The 20,922-nt window shown below is 44.6% G+C and overlaps 1 protein-coding gene across 2 annotated transcripts in view; it reads right to left on the bottom strand.

Annotated features, from left to right (window-relative positions):
- ABCB10 (ATP binding cassette subfamily B member 10) overlaps nt 1-20,922 on the bottom strand; it is a 945,933-nt gene that overhangs the window by 234,743 nt on the left and 690,268 nt on the right. For both annotated transcript variants that reach the window (XM_085611934.1, XM_085611935.1), the window contains exon 10: nt 12,593-12,773. In XM_085611934.1, coding sequence (XP_085468060.1) covers nt 12,593-12,773 — 181 coding nt within the window. The remainder of the gene's footprint in view (nt 1-12,592; nt 12,774-20,922) is intronic.

Genomic DNA, 20,922 nt, shown 5'->3' with positions numbered 1-20,922 from the left:
CAAGAATAACACCATTCACACAACCTTGTTTCGCAAGAGTACTGCAGGCAACAGTATTCTACATGCCCTCAGCAGCCATCCTGAATCTCTTAAGTGGAGCATTCCCTACGGCGAACTGCTTAGCGCAAAAAGAAACTAACAGCGAGGAAGCCTACAGACTTGAATGTGCGAACATGATAGAAAGATTCAAAGTGAGAGGTTATCTGACATAGGTTCTTAAAAAAGCAGTTGCCAGGGCAGAAGGTTTCAGCAGAACTCAGACACTCATAGAAAAGCCAGAGAATGTGAATGCAGTAGCGGATGACAGCAGTAGGGTCATCTTGACTTGCAACTCAGATGCTGATAACATAAGACACATTCTCGCACAGAACTGGAACATTCTCAAGTGTGACAACAGTATAGGTAACATCATCCCAGACCGACCTAATATAACGTACAGAAGGGGGAGGAGCATGCGTGACATGTTAGTACACAGTGATATCACTAGGAAGCAGTATGCAGGGGGACACAATCTGAAAGGGTTCTTTCCCTGCGGACACTGCAAGGCCTGTCAGACTAGCAGTTTCTGCAAGGAATTCATCCACAAAACCCACAGAAAGGATATCGCACAATTTCTTACCTGTAGCACAACCTTTGTGGTATATGTCATAGAGTGCCCCTGTAAATTGTATTACATAGGTAGCACCACATTTTTGGTGAAGAAGAGGATCCTTGAGCATAAAAGAGCTATTACTAATAAGGATCCAAAATACCGTGTGGCACGACACTTTCAGGAACACCATTTCTCCGATTCCTCCCTCATGAAATATTTCATACTGGAACAAGTCAGATTGGGACATAGAGGGGGTGACAGGGTACTCTGAGACAGAGGGAGTCCAGGTATATTGTGGAGTTTCAGACCAGGATTCCATGGGGGTTCAATCAGGATGAAGAACTTGCAATTCACCTGAAGGCTGAATGATTTTCCTCTGTTTTGTTCGATTATCGTGTATCCTGTTTGAGTACCAGACTATTCCTCTACCGGATTGACTCTTTGTTATGTTCTTTCAGCTGATTTCCTGTTCTTTTCTTTTCTTTGATAGGCATGTAACATTAGGTTTTTAAGCCCTGGGTTTTTTACAGTAGACAATCATATGTACCGTTTCCTCTACAGATACTATATGTGCATTAGAAACTATTGCTTTTAACTTTTTTGTCAAACTTATGTTTAATAAAATGTTTACAAGTACCTCATTAGGATAGAACCATCAGTTCGCTCATCGCAGTGAGCGACAGACATATCATCAATCAAGAGGGTGTCGCGCATTATCACATTGCCGGGTCAATACCCCGGTCCCACATCGTATCGGGAATGCAGTAATAGGGGGTACAGTTTCTAATGCATGAGGGACGGGACGGTCTCCAGCGTTCATCATGCAAGCGCAGCTAAGCTGCGTTGGATCTCCCACCTTTCTTTTGGGATGGGGTCCTATCGAACCCTCTCTACAGGTAGAAGCGATATGAGGTAAATTATGTCCCCAAAAAACAATATCCCGTAAGGAATAACCAAAACCCCAACCCCCCCCCCCCTCCCAAACAGTGGTGGCACCTCAAACGTAAAGGTGTGCTCAATGTAAATTAGGAGACGATTACTCAAAATTGAAAAAGGTGTAGAGCTCTGACAGAAGAGGGACATACAGCCAGTGGTAGTCCTCGAGAGAGAAAATTGACCAACGGTCCCCACTTGAACTCAAACGTCTTGTAGTTGTCATGGAAAATGTCAGACATTCGTTCCAGGCTAAGTAGCTTCCACAGCAGAGTGCCAAAGGGAAATCGCCGGAGCCTCCCTTTGTTTCCAGGCAGCTGCCAAAGTCACCTTAGCCGCCCCTATACAGAGCCACATTATTGCTTTGTCCACTCGAGTCTGGTGCTCCAGGGATGGGTCATGAAGCCCCAGAAGGATGCCTGCCATGGAGGTTGGGATGGAGTACCCTAACATGTCTTTCATGTGTGCCAAAATTTCTTCCCTGAAGGGGCGTATGGAGGGGCAGTCCCACCAGATGTGTTGGAAGTCACCCAAAAATCCGCAGCCCCTCCAGCATCTGTCGGAGGTATTGGGGAAGATTTGCCTGAGTTTTGAAGGGTGGAGGTACCAGTCCATCATGGTCTTGAGATGGGCCTCCCGGAGCTCCATGGAGTGATTGAATCTGGCTATGTCAGTCCAAAGTCGTGACCATTCCTCTTCTGAGATATCCCGGTGCAGAATGCCCTCCCACATTGTCATGTATCATGGGCGTGGGGAGAGAGTGGTAGTGAGCAGGAAGTTATATATGAACGAGATTACCCCTTTCATAGTGGTAGTTTTGGCGAGAAAGGTTTCAAATCTCATGGGGGGGGGGGGGGCAGGTGGCCACCTCCTGCACTTGTGGAGTGAGAGCCCAGTGTAACACTTGGGTGTAATGATACCTTTCAGTGTCCTCTAGGCCATAGTCCAATTTGCAGTTATCAAAGGTGAGGGGGTCAGCATTGTGAAAGAGATGGGTCAAAGCGAGGCAACCTCCCTCCTCCAGGAGTAGAATGGTCCTTCGCACATACCCGGGGGAAAAGCTGGATTGAAATGAAGCGGTGTGAACGGGGATGGGAATGTAGTCCACCGGTCATCTCCCGCTATCAAATCCCACACCTTCAGAGTGGTACGTGTTGGGGTACTAAGATAGGCATTCTTAGGTCGGTCCTTCTTGGGGCGCCAGGCTAAGTCCCAAATAGTTCTACCCGCTACACTACAATCCATATGCAGCCAATGTTTTTCGGCGTCTCGTTTGGACCATTCTGTCAGAACTCTCAACTGTGCTGCTTTATAGTATAATGCAATATCTGGTAGTCCCACTCTGCCCTCCGTTCGGGAGCGACATAGCAGGGTGAAAGAAAAACGGGCCCGCCCTCCTTGCCATATGACGTGTAGAATCATGGATTTAGCTCAGCGGAAGAAATCCGGATTGAGTTCAATGGGTAAGGCTTGGAATATATAGAGAAGCTTAGGAAGGAGCGTCATCTTGATGGCGTGTACACGGGCCAGCCAAGAGAGAAAGAGAGGCTTCCATCTCATGAGGTCTTTTTGTATACTGATGAGAGCGGGGGCGAAGTTCGCAGTGTAGAGACCCTCAACCTGGGGTGTCAACTGGACCCCTAGATACTGTATGGAGAAAGTGGTCCACTGAATGGGAGTGAGGGGCTGGAGCGCGTGCATTTCCGCCCATGGAAGAGTGAGATTGAGTATGTATGATTTGCCAGGGTTTATTTTAAAGCCCGCCACCGCTTTAAACCTCGCTAATGCAATCTGCAAAGGGGGCAGGGACCCGACCGGGTTAGAAAGTGACAAGAGGACATCATCAGCAAAGATATTGTGTGTGCATCGCCGCAGAAAGGAAGTCCCTGAATATCAGGGTTGGCCCTGATGGCCATCGCTAAGGGTTCGATGCTAAGAGCAAAGAGCAGGGGTCGAAAGGGGGCATCCCTGCCGGGTGCCCCTTGAGTGGGAAAAGGGGGCTGATTGAATTCAATTGACTTGTACTGTCGAGTGCGGGTGCATGTAATTGGCTCGAATCATGGTGATAAATTTAGGTGCGAATCCAAAGCTTGTGAGTGTGCTAAAGAGGAATGCCCAGTCCACCCTGTCGAAGGCCTTCTCGGCATCCAGACCCACCAACACCGCAGGGATATGACGTCTGTTGGCCTTCTCTATTAAGTGTACTATTCGTCTGGTGTGGTCATGTGCTTGTCGGCCCTTGATAAATCCCAATTGGTCAGGGTGTATAAGATCAGGCATGAGATCATTAAGTCCCCTAGCTAGAATAGAGGAATAGAGCTTCGCATCTAGATATAGTAAGCCAATGGGGTAGTAAGAGGCACATAGTTGGGGGTCCTTCCCTGGTTTAGGTATGACAGAGATCATGGCGTCAGACATGGAATCAGTAGTTTCCCCCTCCTCCGCCATTTTGTTAAATAGGCGCATGAGGTGTGGTACAATGTCTGGGGTGAAAATCTTATAGAATAGGGCGGTGTAGCTTTCGGCGCCAGGGGCCTTGTGGGGTTTGAGAGCTTTTATGGCAGCAGTCACCTCTTCGGAGGTAATGGGGGCAGCAAGTATGTCACTCCAGTCAGAAGAAACCTGGGGGAAGTGCAGTGTCTGGAGGAAGTCGTGTTGAGCTGTCCCATCCAACTGGTCTGTGGAATAAAGGGCTTTGTAAAAGGAGCCAAATATATTTGCCTTTTCCTCGTCTTTGTGTGTGAGCTCCCCATCGGTCCCCTGGAAACCCCCAATGTATTCCCGTTCACGCTCTTCCTTTAGTTGTCTGACTAAGTGTTTACCAATTTTGTTACCCTGAGAGTAGGATAAGTGTCGGAGTTTAAGGAGCGTAAATTCTGCCCTATTGTTATAAATAGCTCTGAGTTTGCCCCTCAAAGCGGTCAGGTTGCGAAGAGTTTCCCTCCTGGGGTGTTGTTTGTGTGTGAGTTTAAGTGCGGCTACTTCTGTTTCCAGGGCTTCCCTCTCCTTGGATCGTTGTGCGTTCAGCGCCGAATTAAGGGCAATGCATTTCCTCCTGAAGACCGCCTTAAACGTGTCCTAGGTGATATATTCTGAAGTGTCCTCCGGTTTGTTAGTGTGAAAGAAGTCAGTAATGGTTTCTCTCAGAGCGGTACAGAACGTTCTATCTCACGTGAGAGAGTCCAGGAAGTACCATCTGGGGGCAGCCGGGACATTGCTATGCCAGGCCAAACAGATCGATAGCAGGCTATGATCCGACACCAAGAGGGGGAATATCCGGGCATCATGCAACGCGCCGAGTAGAGTCTGATTAGTGAAGATGTAGTTGATCCTGGAACATGTGCGATGGACATGGGAATAAAAAGTGTAATCAAGGGAGTGGGGATGTAGGGTACGCCAGGCGTCCATGAGACCCAGGTCGAGGAAGCGCTGCTTGGTGTCCAGGGAGAAGGAGCCCATGTCTGAGCGGTGTGTGTGTGTGTGTGTGCTGTCTAGGTCCTTTTGCCAGTTCAGGTTGAAGTCGCCCATGAGTATCATTGGTCCCTCTACAAAGTCCAGTAGTTTCCCAGTCAGTGTCTGTAAGAAGGCTGATTGGCCTGTGTTAGGTGCGTAGGCTGCTATGAACGTGCACAGTTTGCCCCTCAGCCGCCCCTTGACCATAATCAGGTGACCATCCCTATCAGAGAAGTCATCTAGTGGCTGAAGTGAGTGAAAGGAGCGCTACTCCTCTATGTTTCATGGGCGCCGAGGATCTATATATCAGTGGGAAGTGCTTATGACAGAAGCGTGTATTTTCAGCCCTGGCGAGATGTGTCTCCTGAAGGGCCACTATATCGAGGTGGTGATCAGTGAAGTATTTCCACACCTTTTGGTGCTTCTGGGGCGAATTAAGCCCCTTAACGTTCCATGATCAATGGTAATCGTCATCGTGTGTGAGATGAAAACAAGGGGCTATTGTCAGCACAAGCCATTGTGTCGTGGCAGGGACCTCCGATGGACCCCATGGGAGAGAATCTCTCAGGGGGGCGCTACGTGTAAACATGTCAGAGCAAGATAAATCGTCACAATAAAATACCAGAGAGCCGCCACCATTACCCTCCCCTCCCCTCCCAAACCCCAAACAAAATAAGAATAACCAATAACAAAAACTGCAATTGTGTAACCATTAACATGTCCCCAGCTAGGGAAGTAGATATCCATGGGAACTTGGGTGACGGTACAACCAAGGTCCCCGTCCACCCCCTTGGTGGTCTCCTCATTCCCACGCTACAGTCCCGCTTGGATAAAGTGATTCGCTCTCCGATGGCAGCCCAGGGGCTCATTTGTTTTGCCTGTCCGACGGACCCGGTCATCTGTTCCCTCCCCCTCTGGACACTGGATACCCTTCCTCAAGGTCCAGCCCCGCCCGGTCTGTCCAGGCCGTATTCTCCAATAACGCCCTCGGGAGGATCTTGCTTGGCCGGTCCGATTAGCTCCTGCCTCTCCTCCGGCCCTAATACAGGGGGACTCCAATCACTCCTCATGTAGTGGCCTCTGCTGATGTCTGCTCTGCGGATGCCTGCCCCCGGGCAGGCCAGATTATGGTGTGGCCTTCACTCTATCAAAAATCAACAAGAGAGGAAGGGATCTACACGGCTAGTCCCCTCAGTAGATTATCCAAAATCAACAAAGCCAGTGTACAGTAAAACAAAACAAAGGGCACTGTTAGTCAAAAGAGCACAGGTCCACAGTTTCCATACAAACCGGTATGTTCAGGGAAAGAAAGTAGACCTCTATGAAACAATACCCAGTTGGTATTAAAAGCCCTCACTCGCCAACCTGGTTGGTGACATGCTTCATCATCGGGCTTCCACTGGGACGACCGAATGTCATCCCAGTGTGCTGCAACGCCAGGTTACTGCGGAGCGGGGTTTTTTGTGTGGGGATAGTGAATTTAAAATCTCCAATTGAGTCAAAAAATAAAACTTTAATAATTTTGCTAATTGGAAAAGAATAAAAGGGAGTGAAGGTCAAAAAAATAAAAGACCTGGTTCACTCCGCGGCGGTCAACATGTTTCTGCCTCTATGAGTGTGAATCGGGCATTCTTCAGGACCAGAGTGGAGGTGCGGAGCCCCGGTGGTGTGAACACTCTAAGGTTCACCCTACCGTGGGCTACTTATGTGAAAATCAAAAACTTAATACCTACACAGCCTCTTGCTGCCACCATCCGGACCCGGCAGCAAGAGGCTGTGTAGGTTTTCCACGGGTGCTGAGCAGCAAGGGCGGTGTGCCAACTTGCTCCCACCCCCCTCCCGGGATCCATGAGGCAATTAACGGATTGGCCTCTCTAGTAAACTCGTTCCTCTCCCCTTAATAATTAACATTATCTGGCGGAGTTTTCACTATTAAGTTTTTGATTTTCACATAAGTAGCCCACGGTAGGGTGAACCTTAGAGTGTTCACACCACCGGGGCTCCGCACCTCCACTCTGGTCCTGAAGAATGCCCGATTCACACTCATAGAGGCAGAAACATGTTGACCGCCGCGGAGTGAACCAGGTCTTTTATTTTTTTGACCCTCACTCCCTTTTATTCTTTTCCAATTAGCAAAATTATTAAAGTTTTATTTTTTGACTCAATTGGAGATTTTAAATTCACTATCCCCACACAAAAAACCCCGCTCCGCAGTAACCTGGCGTTGCAGCACACTGGGATGACATTCGGTCGTCCCAGTGGAAGCCCGATGATGAAGCATGTCACCAACCAGGTTGGCGAGTGAGGGCTTTTAATACCAACTGGGTATTGTTTCATAGAGGTCTACTTTCTTTCCCTGAACATACCGGTTTGTATGGAAACTGTGGACCTGTGCTCTTTTGACTAACAGTGCCCTTTGTTTTGTTTTACTGTACACTGGCTTTGTGGCCTTCACTCTGCCATTACCACTGCTGCCCTTGGGGATCTGGTTGCCATTTTCTGCTCCACCTCACGCTGCTGCCCGAGCAATTCCCTGGAGTGCTCGGGGGAAGGGCGGGTTCCCCGCTGATCTCTCTTGCTCTCTCCCACCTTGACGTATGTTTCCCCGAAAGGGATCGCCCGGTCTCCCCTCTCACCAGGTGCGCTGGCCTATAGCTCCCGGGACCTTGTAGTTCCACCCCTCAGTCACGCTCCGGTTCTCTGTCACCCGAGTGTGCTGCCCGTCATGCTGCCACAGTTGCGTGGCCGCCCCGACTCCCTGGTAGATTTTTCCCCTGTTGAGATGTACCGCTTCTCGGGGGCAGGTTTCTCAGGCGCCTTTGGAACCGTCCATGTGCGCCTCTTTCGGGGCCCTGTCCGTTTTCCGGGCCTTTCTCACTTCTCTGCTAGCCTCCTCTCTTGGAATCCGCCTCATTCGGTGCTCAGACAGCCCCGATACCTCAGCTGCCCCCAGATGCGGGCCCGGTCCTCGGTGCCCCGGCTTCCTGGTCACTGTCGGGGATGACTCTTCTGTGGTCAGACCTCGATTGCTCCACCAGGCACCACTGCCATTTTCATCCAGGGGCACGCTCCGCTTCTCTGCCCTCGCTCACTCTTCCGCAGTCGCTGGTGCCTGAATTCCAGTCCCACTGGCACACCGTCGGCTACGGATCCCTCGTTTCCCCCAAAAAGCGTTTCAGGGGATTTTTAATGCTGTAGGAGCCGGAAAAGGGCGATCTAGAGAGGGGAAGACGAGAACAACACGTCTTACTTGCTCGCCATCTTGGCCACGCCCCGATATGGTCCTTGTTTTGAGCGTTTCTATGCTCAAAAATAGTAAAACCTAGTTGACTATGAGGGGCTCACTTGGGTCCACAAGACTAATTATAAACAAACATACCAAAAATTACGAATAAATGCAGAACACTATACATGATCAAATTTGAAACAAGTAACAAACTACTAGATTAACAGCATTGCAGTTTGAGAACCGCCCCAATTTTAAGATGGACACAAATATCATAAAATTATCTGGATTATTGAAAGGTTTGGGAAACGCCAACATTCTCCAATGTACTGTGGGCAGTGCTTTGTTTCAGCATAAGACCTAGATGTAGGTGCAGCGTGTAATGAAAGGCCACACCCAACCCGCATTTCTTGCTGTGAATGACGAACTATTAGTAGCGTCTCCTGATTAGGGGGCGTCCCCCTGTGCACAGCATAGAAAACCCGTCGAACAGGGATTTGAATAGGTAATCAAACACAAAATAAAATTGATCTTCTTTTGGATGAAACAATGTCACATTTAATCATGTTTCTAATGTTCCATTAGTATAAAGTAAACATCCACCGAAGTCTGTTAATGATCATGCACAATATAAGAGAATCTATCCTGATGCATTTCGGGCAGATAGATGCTCTTCGTCAGGGGATCAAATCTACAAAGTATAATAAACAATGATTGAATGAGGAAACCAACTCATGAGTTTTATTGGTATAATCAAAACAAATACAGCTGGCCTGTGTATATAGTGCCCATAATAAAGGAGTTCTGCTCAATCGTCTCAGGAATTGAGTGATAAATAAAGTAACAGAACGATAACTAGAGTGAAAGAAATCATGGTGATGATGACTGACACAGTGCAATGTGTTATTCGTAGTTATAAAGCAAAAACCAGTTACAACATACTCAAAGTGAAAAAATGTGTTACGATCTATCATGTGTGCTGGACCAACGTTAATCGTGAAAATGAGCGCATAGACTGGCAGAGTGTGACCCAGGGCGTAAACATACATGCCATAGTTGGAAAGTGAAATACTTCACAATATAACAAGTGTTGAACCGACACTAGATGGCAAAGTGGGTACATATCCTGTCAGAAACTAACTCCGGGTGTGACCAAGCATGCCATTATTTGATGGTGAACCGAGCGCATAGCCATGACGACCAGTGGATTACAGGTGCACAATATATTGCCACACAATCAAACAATGAGTACTCACAATGTAGCCAACGTTCTTAAGTGGTTGACGCGCAGTTAGAAACTGAGTGTGCGGCCGATAGACCGTTTGCACACTGACTGTAACATGACCTTGATTATATACATTTCAGAATATTACCACCCCAAGATGGCGACCAATCTTTATATTTGCACCAGTAGCAAGACTTACTGGTTCTCACATCCTATGTGCCACTAGTTTAAGATGGTGACGGACTTTCTTAGTCAAACAGCAGTCCGCCTACATATAATGGCCGTCGCCGTAGCTTCCAGCCCGACTTTAATATTGTGGCAGAATGCGGCGCTGTTCTCCGAGTTCACCGTGAGTATCGGCATGCTTACACTTTCGCTCACGCTTTGTCGTTGGCTAAAATTATATGAGTACGGTAATTCCTAATTTTTATACTTAACACTATAACCGTTTTTATTTAGGTGATTGAAGTGACCACAGACGCTTTCACGTTGTGAGTACTCATTTGTGGCAATATATTTTGCACTTGTAATCCACTGGTCGTCATAGCTATGTGCTCGGTTCACCATCAAAGAATGGCATGCTTGGTCACACCCAGAGTTAGTTTCTGTCAGGATATATACCCACTTTGCCATCTAGTGTCGGTTCAACACATGCGTTATATTGTGGCGTATTTCACTTTCCAACTATGGCATGTACGTTTACACACAGGGTCACACTCTGCCAGTCTATGTGCTAATTATCACGATTAACGCTGGTCCAGCACACATGATAGTTTATAAAGCATTTTTTCACTTCGAGTATGTTAACTGGTTTTTGCTTTTAAACTACGAATAACACATTGCACTGTGTCACAGTAATCATCGCCATGATGTCTTTCACACTAGTTATCGTTCTGTTACTTTATTTATCACTCAATTCCTGGGAGGATTGAGCAGGACTCCTGCATTATAGGCCCTATATACACAGGCCAGCTGAATTTGTTTTGATTATACCAATACACTCATGAGCTGGTTTCCTCATCGTATCATTATTTATTATAGTTTGTAGATTTGATCCCCTGACGAAGGGCATCTATCTGCCCGAAATGCATCGGGATGGATTCTCTTATATTGTGAATGATCATTAACATACTTCGGTGGATGTTTACTTCATACTAATGGAACATTATAAACATGATTAAATGTGACATTGTTTCACCCAAAAGAAGAACAATTTTATTTGGAGTTTGATTACCTGTTCAAATCCCTGTTAGACAGGTTTTCTATGCTGTGCACAGGGGGACGCCCCCCAATCAGGAGACGCTACTAATAGTTTGTAATCAACCACACTTTTTGATCAGAAAGGGATACCCCAGTAGCACGCAGCAAATTTTACAATCCATCATTACCTAGGTTGTGCGTGTTGCATTAGACTTTTTGCTTTGAATGATGCCACTAAGTTTTGAGTGATATGGGAACAGAGGCACGGGTAGTACGTCTCGGCGTAGAGGTGTACCTTCTTCACTTTAGCTGAGCGAACAGTCACAAGCTGTGTATTTTGGCATGGAAATTGGCAACTATCACATCATCTGTCCAGTGACCACTGTACACGGCTGGCGGCCATGTGCACTGGGTTCACGGACATGAGGACTAGCAGCAGAACATTGTGAGAGGTCATGCCTTGCACACAGTGGCTAATACGTACAGCCAAAGGCCATGGACAGTGGATTCTGGACCAGAGTGGCTGAACAAAGAGCATGCAGTCTTATCTGCTGCCAGACGATGTGTTCAATGAAAGAAGCAGCATTGGCAATTTCAGCAACTAGCCAAATATCTCTAACAGTTCTTGTGGCTGGAGACTCTGCACCATAAGCAATGTTTTCAGCATTAGAGCAGGAAAATAGATTTGGCTCCTGACAAATGAAAGAAAATACAAATGTAGATTTAACAACATTATCCTGAAAAATATTTATTTTTGTTCTTTCGCTCAAATATGCTGCTGGCACAAAACCAGCCCGGTCTTGGAGACAGGCTGAGGGCTTGAAAATAAATTAAATGCATGTATGTGACAATATCTAAATACTGAACTCTGACAAACCAACAGTCTTCTGATGCTAATAAGAATGTTTATTAACTAGGGTTAGCACGTAGGTATCCTCACTATGTACTATGCTTTTGAAATTGTTACACTCTTGTTCATTTATTAATACGTCTATTTTTCTGATCTCTGCCATAATAATTTTACATTTATTCTACACTAAATTCAGTTTTAAATAAAGCATTATTAATAACAGTGTGGATATCTGGTGTACATGCACTTGGAGAAAAAAGGTCCCAGAAACTCACAACAATCAAGATTCCAAGTTATCTGGCAAGTTTTGCTATGTGTCTAACACACATTCCCGCAGGTAAGTTGAGAGAGATGTGTGGGCAATACCTTGTCTGGTCTCCCGGGTGAAGCTGGGAAGCTGTTATACCTTATCTTGACATAGGGGCAAAATCTACTGGTTCATGATCAGAAAAATTCCTGATAGCATAACATGTTTTTGTTAGGTCATCTTGCCACTTACAAAATACCTGTACCTGAATGTTAACTAAGGTTTTGTCAAAGAACACATATCATATATTTCTGAAAACAATGAAGTTAAGGTTAATGGTGGTATCATTTGTGACTAAAACATATGAAATTCACAAATGACAGTCCTACCTTAACTGTATGCCCCACACTGCTGTACTAACTTTAACTGAGGCACACCTTCTGCATATTCATTTCCGTACTCAATTCAATCTAAAGAATCTTGACTCCCACTCAGTGGTTTTGGATCTATTCATATTAACACTTTTTAAAGCCCTTTGGCCCTACGCTCACTTTATGATTTTCCTTGGTTCTCATCACTTTTTTACCTTACTAATAATTTTTCCCCAATTTGGCTTTTTACATCCTTTCCTTCTGTAACCTTAGTAGTCGATTGTGACATGACCTGCTTTTGTGCACCCAAAGAATCATTGAGAAACACCTCTATGCAAGCATAAAATCAATATAAACATTCAAGTTATGTACTTAGCATTTTAGATGGTTTACTACACAAAATGAATAGGAGGGTAAGATTACTAGAACCCCTAAAATTACATTGCAATTTACTGTCTTTTACTTATCTACTGAATGTGTGGCAGAAGGGCATACCTGATAAAAGAATCCCTTTTTCTCCAACTACAGTCTGAAACCCATTGGAGAAACTTTCAATGAAAGAAGAAGCATTGGCAATTTCAGCAACTCGACGGATCTCTCCAATAGTTACGGTGGCTGGTTCCTCTGCACCATAGGCAATGTTTTCAGCAATAGAGCAGGAAAATAGGGTTGGCTCCTGACAAATTAAAGAAAATACGGTCAGTTTAAATAATTGTGTTAAAAAAAGTATACACACACACACCACACAGAAATGAATATGTTTAATTTTATTTTGAAATAGCTGTATCCTCTTATTTTACCATACCCGAGTACTAAAGGAAAAGGCACTAGCAAGAAACAATTAAAGTATGGATACTTACATAAATCATAAATATAGAAAACTACAAATACCACCCAAAACAACAGATGTCATTTATATTAATGAAAGAATGCAATGGATGGAGCAGAGCTGCATATAAACACACACCCCTGACCGCCAACATCAGGTTCTTGACATTTTCCATCCCCTTTGACACAAAGCACAAAACATTTGGCAGTACCAGTGTGCAGATCTTTAAATTTGGACCTTTTTAGATGGTAAGAAGAGACTGTAAGACGCTGGCTTTTTATGAGGAGTAGCAAACTGATGTACGCTTTGTAGAAAGTCCCGACAACCCATATTGGTTTACAAGGATTAAATTAATAATCCCAAATGCTCTCTTTGTGGTAGTGTTGGCGAGCAGGTTGGTCTTTTCAGAAGGTGGTGTTAAGCATTTGCTGTACACACAGAGTTAATAATTAAGACACACTTAAGAAGAAACTCAAAACCAATTTAGAAAAACACAGAATTGTATATAATTTTTAACACCAAGGTTAATGGAATCAGGTAAATACTTTTGACATTTTAGAATTTTACAGTAAAAACAGTAGAAAATGACAGCTGTCAGATTTGAGGAATGAGCCTCGAAGCAGTAATGTTCACCTATGGGAGAAACATTCACTGCAAAGGAACACTTACAGAGGATTTACAGTACTGTTCTTCAGAACTTAAGGTAAGTAGGGGCCAAAGTCCAAGAAAGCACAACAGTTGAACTTTACCTGCCTTGGGCGGTCCGGGGCGAGGTGCTAGCCTTGAACGCTACAAGCTAAAGTCAATGGGGAAAAGTACCTGTAAGAAAAGGGCTACAAGTGGGGAATTGGGACTAGTAATGACATTTATTATTTGAGGTTCAATTCCTTTTTGAGTCTTTGTTCTGACAAGTACTGGAGTGTCACCTTGTTGTTTACCTTTGCTGTGACACGAACAGTAAAGTCCTGCTGCTCCTTATGAAACTACAAGAGGCATGAATTATTAATGCCTATTCTGAAGGGCAGAATTGAAATGTGATTATTCTGACAGCGAAATGATTTAATTTTTTCTTCTTTCTTAGCAGGGGAATGAGGTGTGTCTCTTCACTCAACCCCTCCCTGTGATGCAAGATCATTTAGTAATTGTGGTGAGTAAAAGACAAGCGTGTGCGTGTGCATATGTGTGTTTGCTTTCAATTCTGCGTCAACTATATAGTGACTGATGTTTCTTATTCTTAGACAGCCTTCAGATGATGAAAGGTATTCTCATATTGGAGTAACATACAGATCAGCTTTATTTTCCTTAGCAGGTATTTATAGACCTATATACATATTGTGGAATAGTAAAAGTAGTCCAAGGGTATTTCAGAGCGTCATTTTAATTTTGGTTATTTGTGTTTATTGTTTTATAGGTCTCCCTCCCCCCAGTCCCCATCCTTTACTTCCCTTGCTTAATCTCTCCAGCCATCTGTGCTATTTTAGCTTCAGACGGTGGGGAGATTGAGAGGTGGACCCACTTAAGCATCGAACCGATCATAGGAGTTTGGAATAAAGCGTTGACAGAAAGTGAAGTTCAGGTCCTGAAGGCCACATTGGCCGATCCTAGGAAAAATCCTACTGCTTACTATAAGGAATTGACAGAAGCTGCCTCCTCTAGTGTGATGACTCTTGCCGATATTGAAATGTGGTTTGGCCTACTAGTCCCAGTTGGTATTTGGCGACAGGTCCATACTCAGGACCATATTGCTGAGTTGGGTGGAACGTGGGACGCAATCAAGGGTTGGGACAGAGATAGAAAGCCAGGAGACAAACCAGGTGCTGAGTTGATTGCCTTACCTGGTCGCATAACAACATACATGCAAACACTCATTCCTCCCAAGAAAGTTAGTGGGGATAGAATGACTGCCTACCAGCAGAAGAAAGACGAAAGCGTTTGATTTCTTCACCAGGTGTGAAGAGACGTTTTTGGATTATAGTGGGCATGATATGTCTGCAGAAGGGGGAGTCTGTTTATTTGTTGAGAGGTTTGTCAATAATCTCCTTCCTGAAATAATGTCTAGACTTCAAGCATCTGAAAGCACCTGGTCCACGTCTTCTCCCTCTGTGAATCTAAATATGGCCCAATATTATGAGCATAGGGATAATGAAGAGAAAGACAAAACTGATAAAAGAAATAATGATCTGAAGACAAAGGTATTATAGCAACAGGCATATCGAGGTAACGATAGAGGACGGGGACCCCAAAGACAACTTCCACGTACTAGACAGCCACCCATGACACCTTTGGGACAAAATCAGTGTGCTTACTGCAAGAAAGAAGGTATCCGGCGCAGCCAGGGCCCTGTGCTTTTGCATAATATTTTGCCCATTAAAGAGAGGGGTCCTGGAAACAGGGGTCGTGGGACCAACAGACAACAGCACACCCCTGCCTCTATAGGCCGTTCCGCCAAATATTTCGGCGACATCAGGGATGGACAGTACTACAATGACAATGATGGCGTTGATGTTGTGACAGGGATGTCTTTCAGCTAGGACAGCCAGGGGCAGGGTAAAGGACCAGTTCACATACCTGTAGATCAGCGTGGCCCTTATGTCAAAGAGGATCTGCAAGGATCTACTAAGGAATTTTTGGTTGACACAGGTGCCACCAAGAGCTCTGTTTCCCGACACATGGTCCCTGAGTTGACCCTGTCTGGCCATAATAATGTCTCAGTGGGTTTCTCAGGAGCACCGGTTGTAAGCCCCATCTCGCGCCCTCTTGCTCTTACTGTTGGCCCTTTTACTGTGGATTCTCCATTCTTTTTAACATCTAATTGTGGTGAAAATGTAATGGGTTTGGACTTACTAAAGAAGTTGCACCCTACCATATATTGTTCGCCAGATGTTGTTTATATTACGATGGGTACTGATGTGGGTGCTAGACAATGCCTATCTAAAGATGTTCTCCATCCACCTGAATTTGATCAAGTACCACCCACATTATGGACCACTGGTGACACTGATGTCAGCTTATTGCACATACCCCGTTTCTACACAAGTGAAGTACAATGCAACATTACCACATATTCCCCAGTATAAAATACCAGAAGCAGGAGAACAAGCTCTCCTTGATATTGTTCAGGACCTCACGCATAAGGGAGTTGTCGAAGAGACAACAGTTAACGTATGCAATAGTCCTATTCTTCAGGTCCTAAAAAGGGCACCTCAAGATTTTCCCAACAGTGCTGATGTATATCTTTTTGTGATTGATTTGTGAGAGGTCAATAAAATAGTGGTCCCACAATTCTCGGGGGTTCCTGATATCACCACAACTTTTAACAATGATTCCATCTACCGCTAAGTTTTTCTCTGTCATGGATTTAAAAAATGCTTTCTTTAGCATTCCCATACACCTAGACAGCAGGTATTTGTTCGTATTTTCACTGGCTGGCAAAAGTTTCCGATTCCGTAGAGCTCCTCAAGGCCACACTGAAAGTCCTAGCATTTATAGTCAAGCATTGAAAGGTCAGTTGGATTCACTCTCACTTTCTTCACGCAATGCATTGGTACAGTATGTTGACGATTTGTTAATTGCTTCTGATACTGAACAAGGTTGCAAAGATAGTACAGTGCAGTTATTGTTGCACTTGGCACACCATGGTCACAAAGTTTCTCTTTCGGAGTTTCAGTATTGTCGACAGGAGGTCACCTATTTAGGTCACCTTCTGTCAAAGGAGGGTAGACGGTTAACACCAGAACGCGTCAGTACCATTAATGAAATACCCTGTCCGCAAACTCAAAAGGAGGTGCGTACTTTTATAGGCATCACTTCCTACTGTCGACAGTGGATCCCTAGTTATTCCTCATTGATCAAACCCCTGCTTGCATTAACAACAAAAGACGTCCATGAGCCTTTACCTTGGCTGCCAGATTGGGAGCAATCTTTTGAGGAACTAAAAACTGCGCTTTGCTCTGCTCCGGTACTAGCCACACCTGATTATACCAAACCATTTGTGTTATCAATTCACAAGATGGCTGGTTGTTCTCTCTCGGTCTTGACTAAAAAATGTGCCAATAGACAGAGACCTTGCGCTTATTTCTTTGCATTGCTTGATCCTGTCCCAAGGGCCCTCCCGAGTTCTCTGCGAGCGGTTGCGGCAGTGGCCACTTCCATCAATCGGCTGGATACTGACCTTACAGTTATGGTACCCCATGCGGTGGACACACTTTTGAATAGAAAAAGGACACAGCACCTCACTAGTGCATGTCTTACTGGCTACGAATTGACATTGTTTGCCAAACATATTACGATCAAAAGATGTGCCACTCTGAATCCAGCAACATTACTACCCCTCCCTTCTGAGGATACAGTTGACAAACATGATTGTATTTTCTGAACAGAGGAAGAGATGAAAGAATGGGTAGACTTGACTGATGTTCCCTCATCTGATCCCAAAGGAGAACTATATGAGGATGGCTCTTGTTTTAAACTATCAGGTGGCACCACCACTGCAGCTTATGCTATCACTACATTGCGCACAGTCAAGTCCCCAAACAATCTGCCCAGGCAGCAGAACTTGTTGCCCTTATACGAGCTTGTGAATTGATCGAAGGATTAGTTGTCAATATTTACACGGATAGCCAGTATGCATTTGGGGTCACGCACAATTTCGGGCGACTGTGGGCAGAGAGGGTTTCTTACTTTGCATGCTACTAAGAAACAACATAGAAAATGTATATTTCGAATACTATCTGCACTAGCACTTCCTGAGAAAATGGGTATTGTGAAGTTTAGTGCCCACAAGAAAGTGACAGATGATGTAGGCAGAGGGAATGCGTTCGCTGATCAAACAGTCAAAGAGACGGCTCAGAGGAAGATGAAGAAAATGTTTGTTGCAGTCCAGCTAGATGGGTTCCCGAGAACACTATGTTCAAAAACTTAGTTGAGAGTGTGAAAGAGTATCAAAGCAAGGCCACGAAAGAAGAATTAGCAGTGTGGCAAGAGAGTACAGCACGTTTAGTTGAAGAAGGATGTTGGATTGATTTGTCAGGAAAGCAGAAATGGATGTTACCTGATGCATACGTACTCCCTGTGGTTACTATGGGTCTTGGCCGAGCGCATATCAGTGCAAAAGGTATTTGTAAACTATTGGCCCCAGTTTAGTGTAATGATATTATTTTTAAAGCAGCTGCACACTTAGTGAAAAATTGTATGATTTGTTTGATGCACAATCCTGGGAAAGGTAGCTTTGCACCACCTACATTCCCCTTTGAAGTCCTTCAAATGGATTTCATTGAGATAGAACGTTGTAACAATCTTAAGTATGTTCTAGTGGTGATATGTGCATTTAGTAAATGGGTGGAGGCTTACCTTACAAAAGACAATGCGGCTATCACAAAGGTGCTTATTAAAGAGTTTTTTCCTCGATTCGGAATGCCCAGAGTTATTTGGAGTGACAATGGCTCTAATTTTAATGGGAAAGTGATTAAGGTAATATGTGAAGGCTTGCAATATTAAACGAAAAATCCATGTCACCAATCACCCGCAGTCAGCGGGCCTAGTTGAAAAGTATAATGGCATACTGAAACTGAAATTGGCACAAATTCAGGACAAGACAGGGTTGCAATGGCCAGATGCTCTTCCTTTGGCCTTATTATCCACTAGGACTAGAGCCCATTCTAGAATAGGCCTCAGCTCCTTACAAGATCGTTTTCGGCCACACAGCAAATGTCTGGGGAGTCCCTAGGCAAATTCTCTGATATTGAATAGCCTGTATTGCATGATTACTTTGGGCAATTGACAGAAAGTTTGTGTTCTATTCACCAACAGGTGCAATACTCCTTACCTCCTAAGCCAGAGGGTCACGGCCACAGCATCCAGCCTGGGGACTTCGTTCTTATGCGCACCTTTCAGAGGAAGAAAGATTTGAAGCCCAGATGGAAAGGTCCTGAGCAAGTCCTTCTGGCTACACAAACAACTGTAAAAGTTGCTGGTCGAAAGAATTGGATACACGCGACCCACTGCAAAAAAAAAAAAAAACCTTTGCCATTGCCTTACGACCAGTGGGTCAAGGAGGGAATAGGAGATGTTGAATGTGAACAGGTGCCCAGATTCATGCCTTTCAGTGATACAATGTTGGTTTGGACCCAAACAGACAAGGAGAATGACGATGTTTTGAACGAGGCTGTCCCACCAGAAATACGAGCTATCTAAGAGCCTCTGTTCAGTTATACAGTGCCTGGAGCTACCAGGTACAACTTACGTCCTCTGCTGAGAACCACAGAGTCAAAGCAAAAGAAAGACTATGGATGGACTGCACAAGGTAGGAAAGTGCGGAGTAGCAGTACCAACGAGGGAGTGGATAAATTAAAGAGTTGCCTCTGTTTTGCTCTTGTTGTTTGAACATTAGTTAGGAAAGTATACTTTGAAAAGTATACCACCTTTATCGACGCAGGATAGATTAGGAAGGCGCTTATGATGGAGCAAGCTCCACTGCCGGTGCTGAAGAGCACCAACTAATGGACGATAGGAGCCTGTACCAGTGAGGCTCTGATGGACACTGGGAACACTTATATTTTGTATCATTTTTGCGCTTTTCCCTTTGTTCCATTATGCATCCTTTTGGTAGGCAGATTAATGAGGAGGATCAGCCAATCGCCCTTAGACAACGCAGAGTTATTTGGTCTATGCAAAGTAAGATTATATGCGTCACTGTTCTGATAACTGTGGTAACAATAGTATGTGGGGTATCATGGTTCCTGGAAGATACACATAGTGTACGTACACTTAACATAACTGAACACCTCCCCATGAGACGCAACTGGAGGGCTGCCACGAATAATGTGATTGTGAATATTCATAGGAGATTCTTTGGGAAGGGGACCGCCTGCTATCCTATACGGTCTGTCACTAGCCTTTCGTCACCCATCGTCACTTGTTAACTACACATACAGTCGGCCACCACAGTTTATGGATGTAAAATTAATGTTCTGATTTGCTTACCCGGACAATGTCTGTCGCACCAAAAGCCAAAGGGTGAGGATTACCCTGGCATTGATAACACATTTTGTGATAATTTGTATGTGGAAGAACAGAATATAACTCTTGTGGGTTGGCATTATAAAGAATTAACAGTACCTCAAGAGGCTGGTTATTAAGCTGCCTGTTGCCCCATAGTGTTTTTTTGTACATTAATTGTTCATGGAAAATACGGTTTAAAAACACCCTTTCCTTATGAAATAAATCAGATCCAAGTACTTCTGGAATAAATTCCAGATATTCTGCAGTGAACTATAAGAGGCAGATAAATGCCCACCCAAGGTTTTTCTTTCTGTCCAATGGAACTTATTCAAATGTCTACAACGGTACTGATGATGTGGCTCTCAGAATGGTACTGCCATTAGGTATACCATGTAAAAATGTCCGACCTAAAACAAGATGGGTAAAAAGGACACTGAAAGAATTTTGTGAAGGGGTAACAAAATTGAAAGGGAATAGCTATAGCAACGGTATAAAATTTGGATACATCCTGTCCTCCATATTTACCTTGGGTGGCACTGCTATGGCCAGGGGTGAGAAAGATAGAGAGTATTTCGGATGTAAATTGCAGATTCTATCCAACTCTACAGTGGCAGCCTTGATAGATATTACTACTCCGTTAGAAAGCATGCAGGTGTATTCGGAACAGACTAGATATGCAGTGGATTTTTTGTTGGCCAAGAACGGTGGTGTTTGTGCAATAATTGGTGACCAGTGTCTAATGGTTATAAACAACTTGGAAAAGAACGTAACACAACACATTAAGGATATCATTGCTCATATCAAAGGCATGGAAAGCGGAAATTGGATTTGGTCTTTCTTAGGTAATTGGGGTTGGATCCTAAAGGAAATAGTTTATTTCCTAGCAGTATTAATATTCTGTTGAAGTCTCATCCAATGTCTCCCACTCTGCTGTTCCGATTGTGTCACTGCTTTAACACCCAAACAGAAAATATCTGCCTCTGTTACGGATGCCGCT

This window comes from Triturus cristatus, chromosome 6 (assembly GCF_964204655.1).
Source record: "Triturus cristatus chromosome 6, aTriCri1.1, whole genome shotgun sequence".
NCBI lineage: Eukaryota > Metazoa > Chordata > Amphibia > Caudata > Salamandridae > Triturus > Triturus cristatus.
This window is presented reverse-complemented; position numbering and strand designations above follow the sequence as displayed.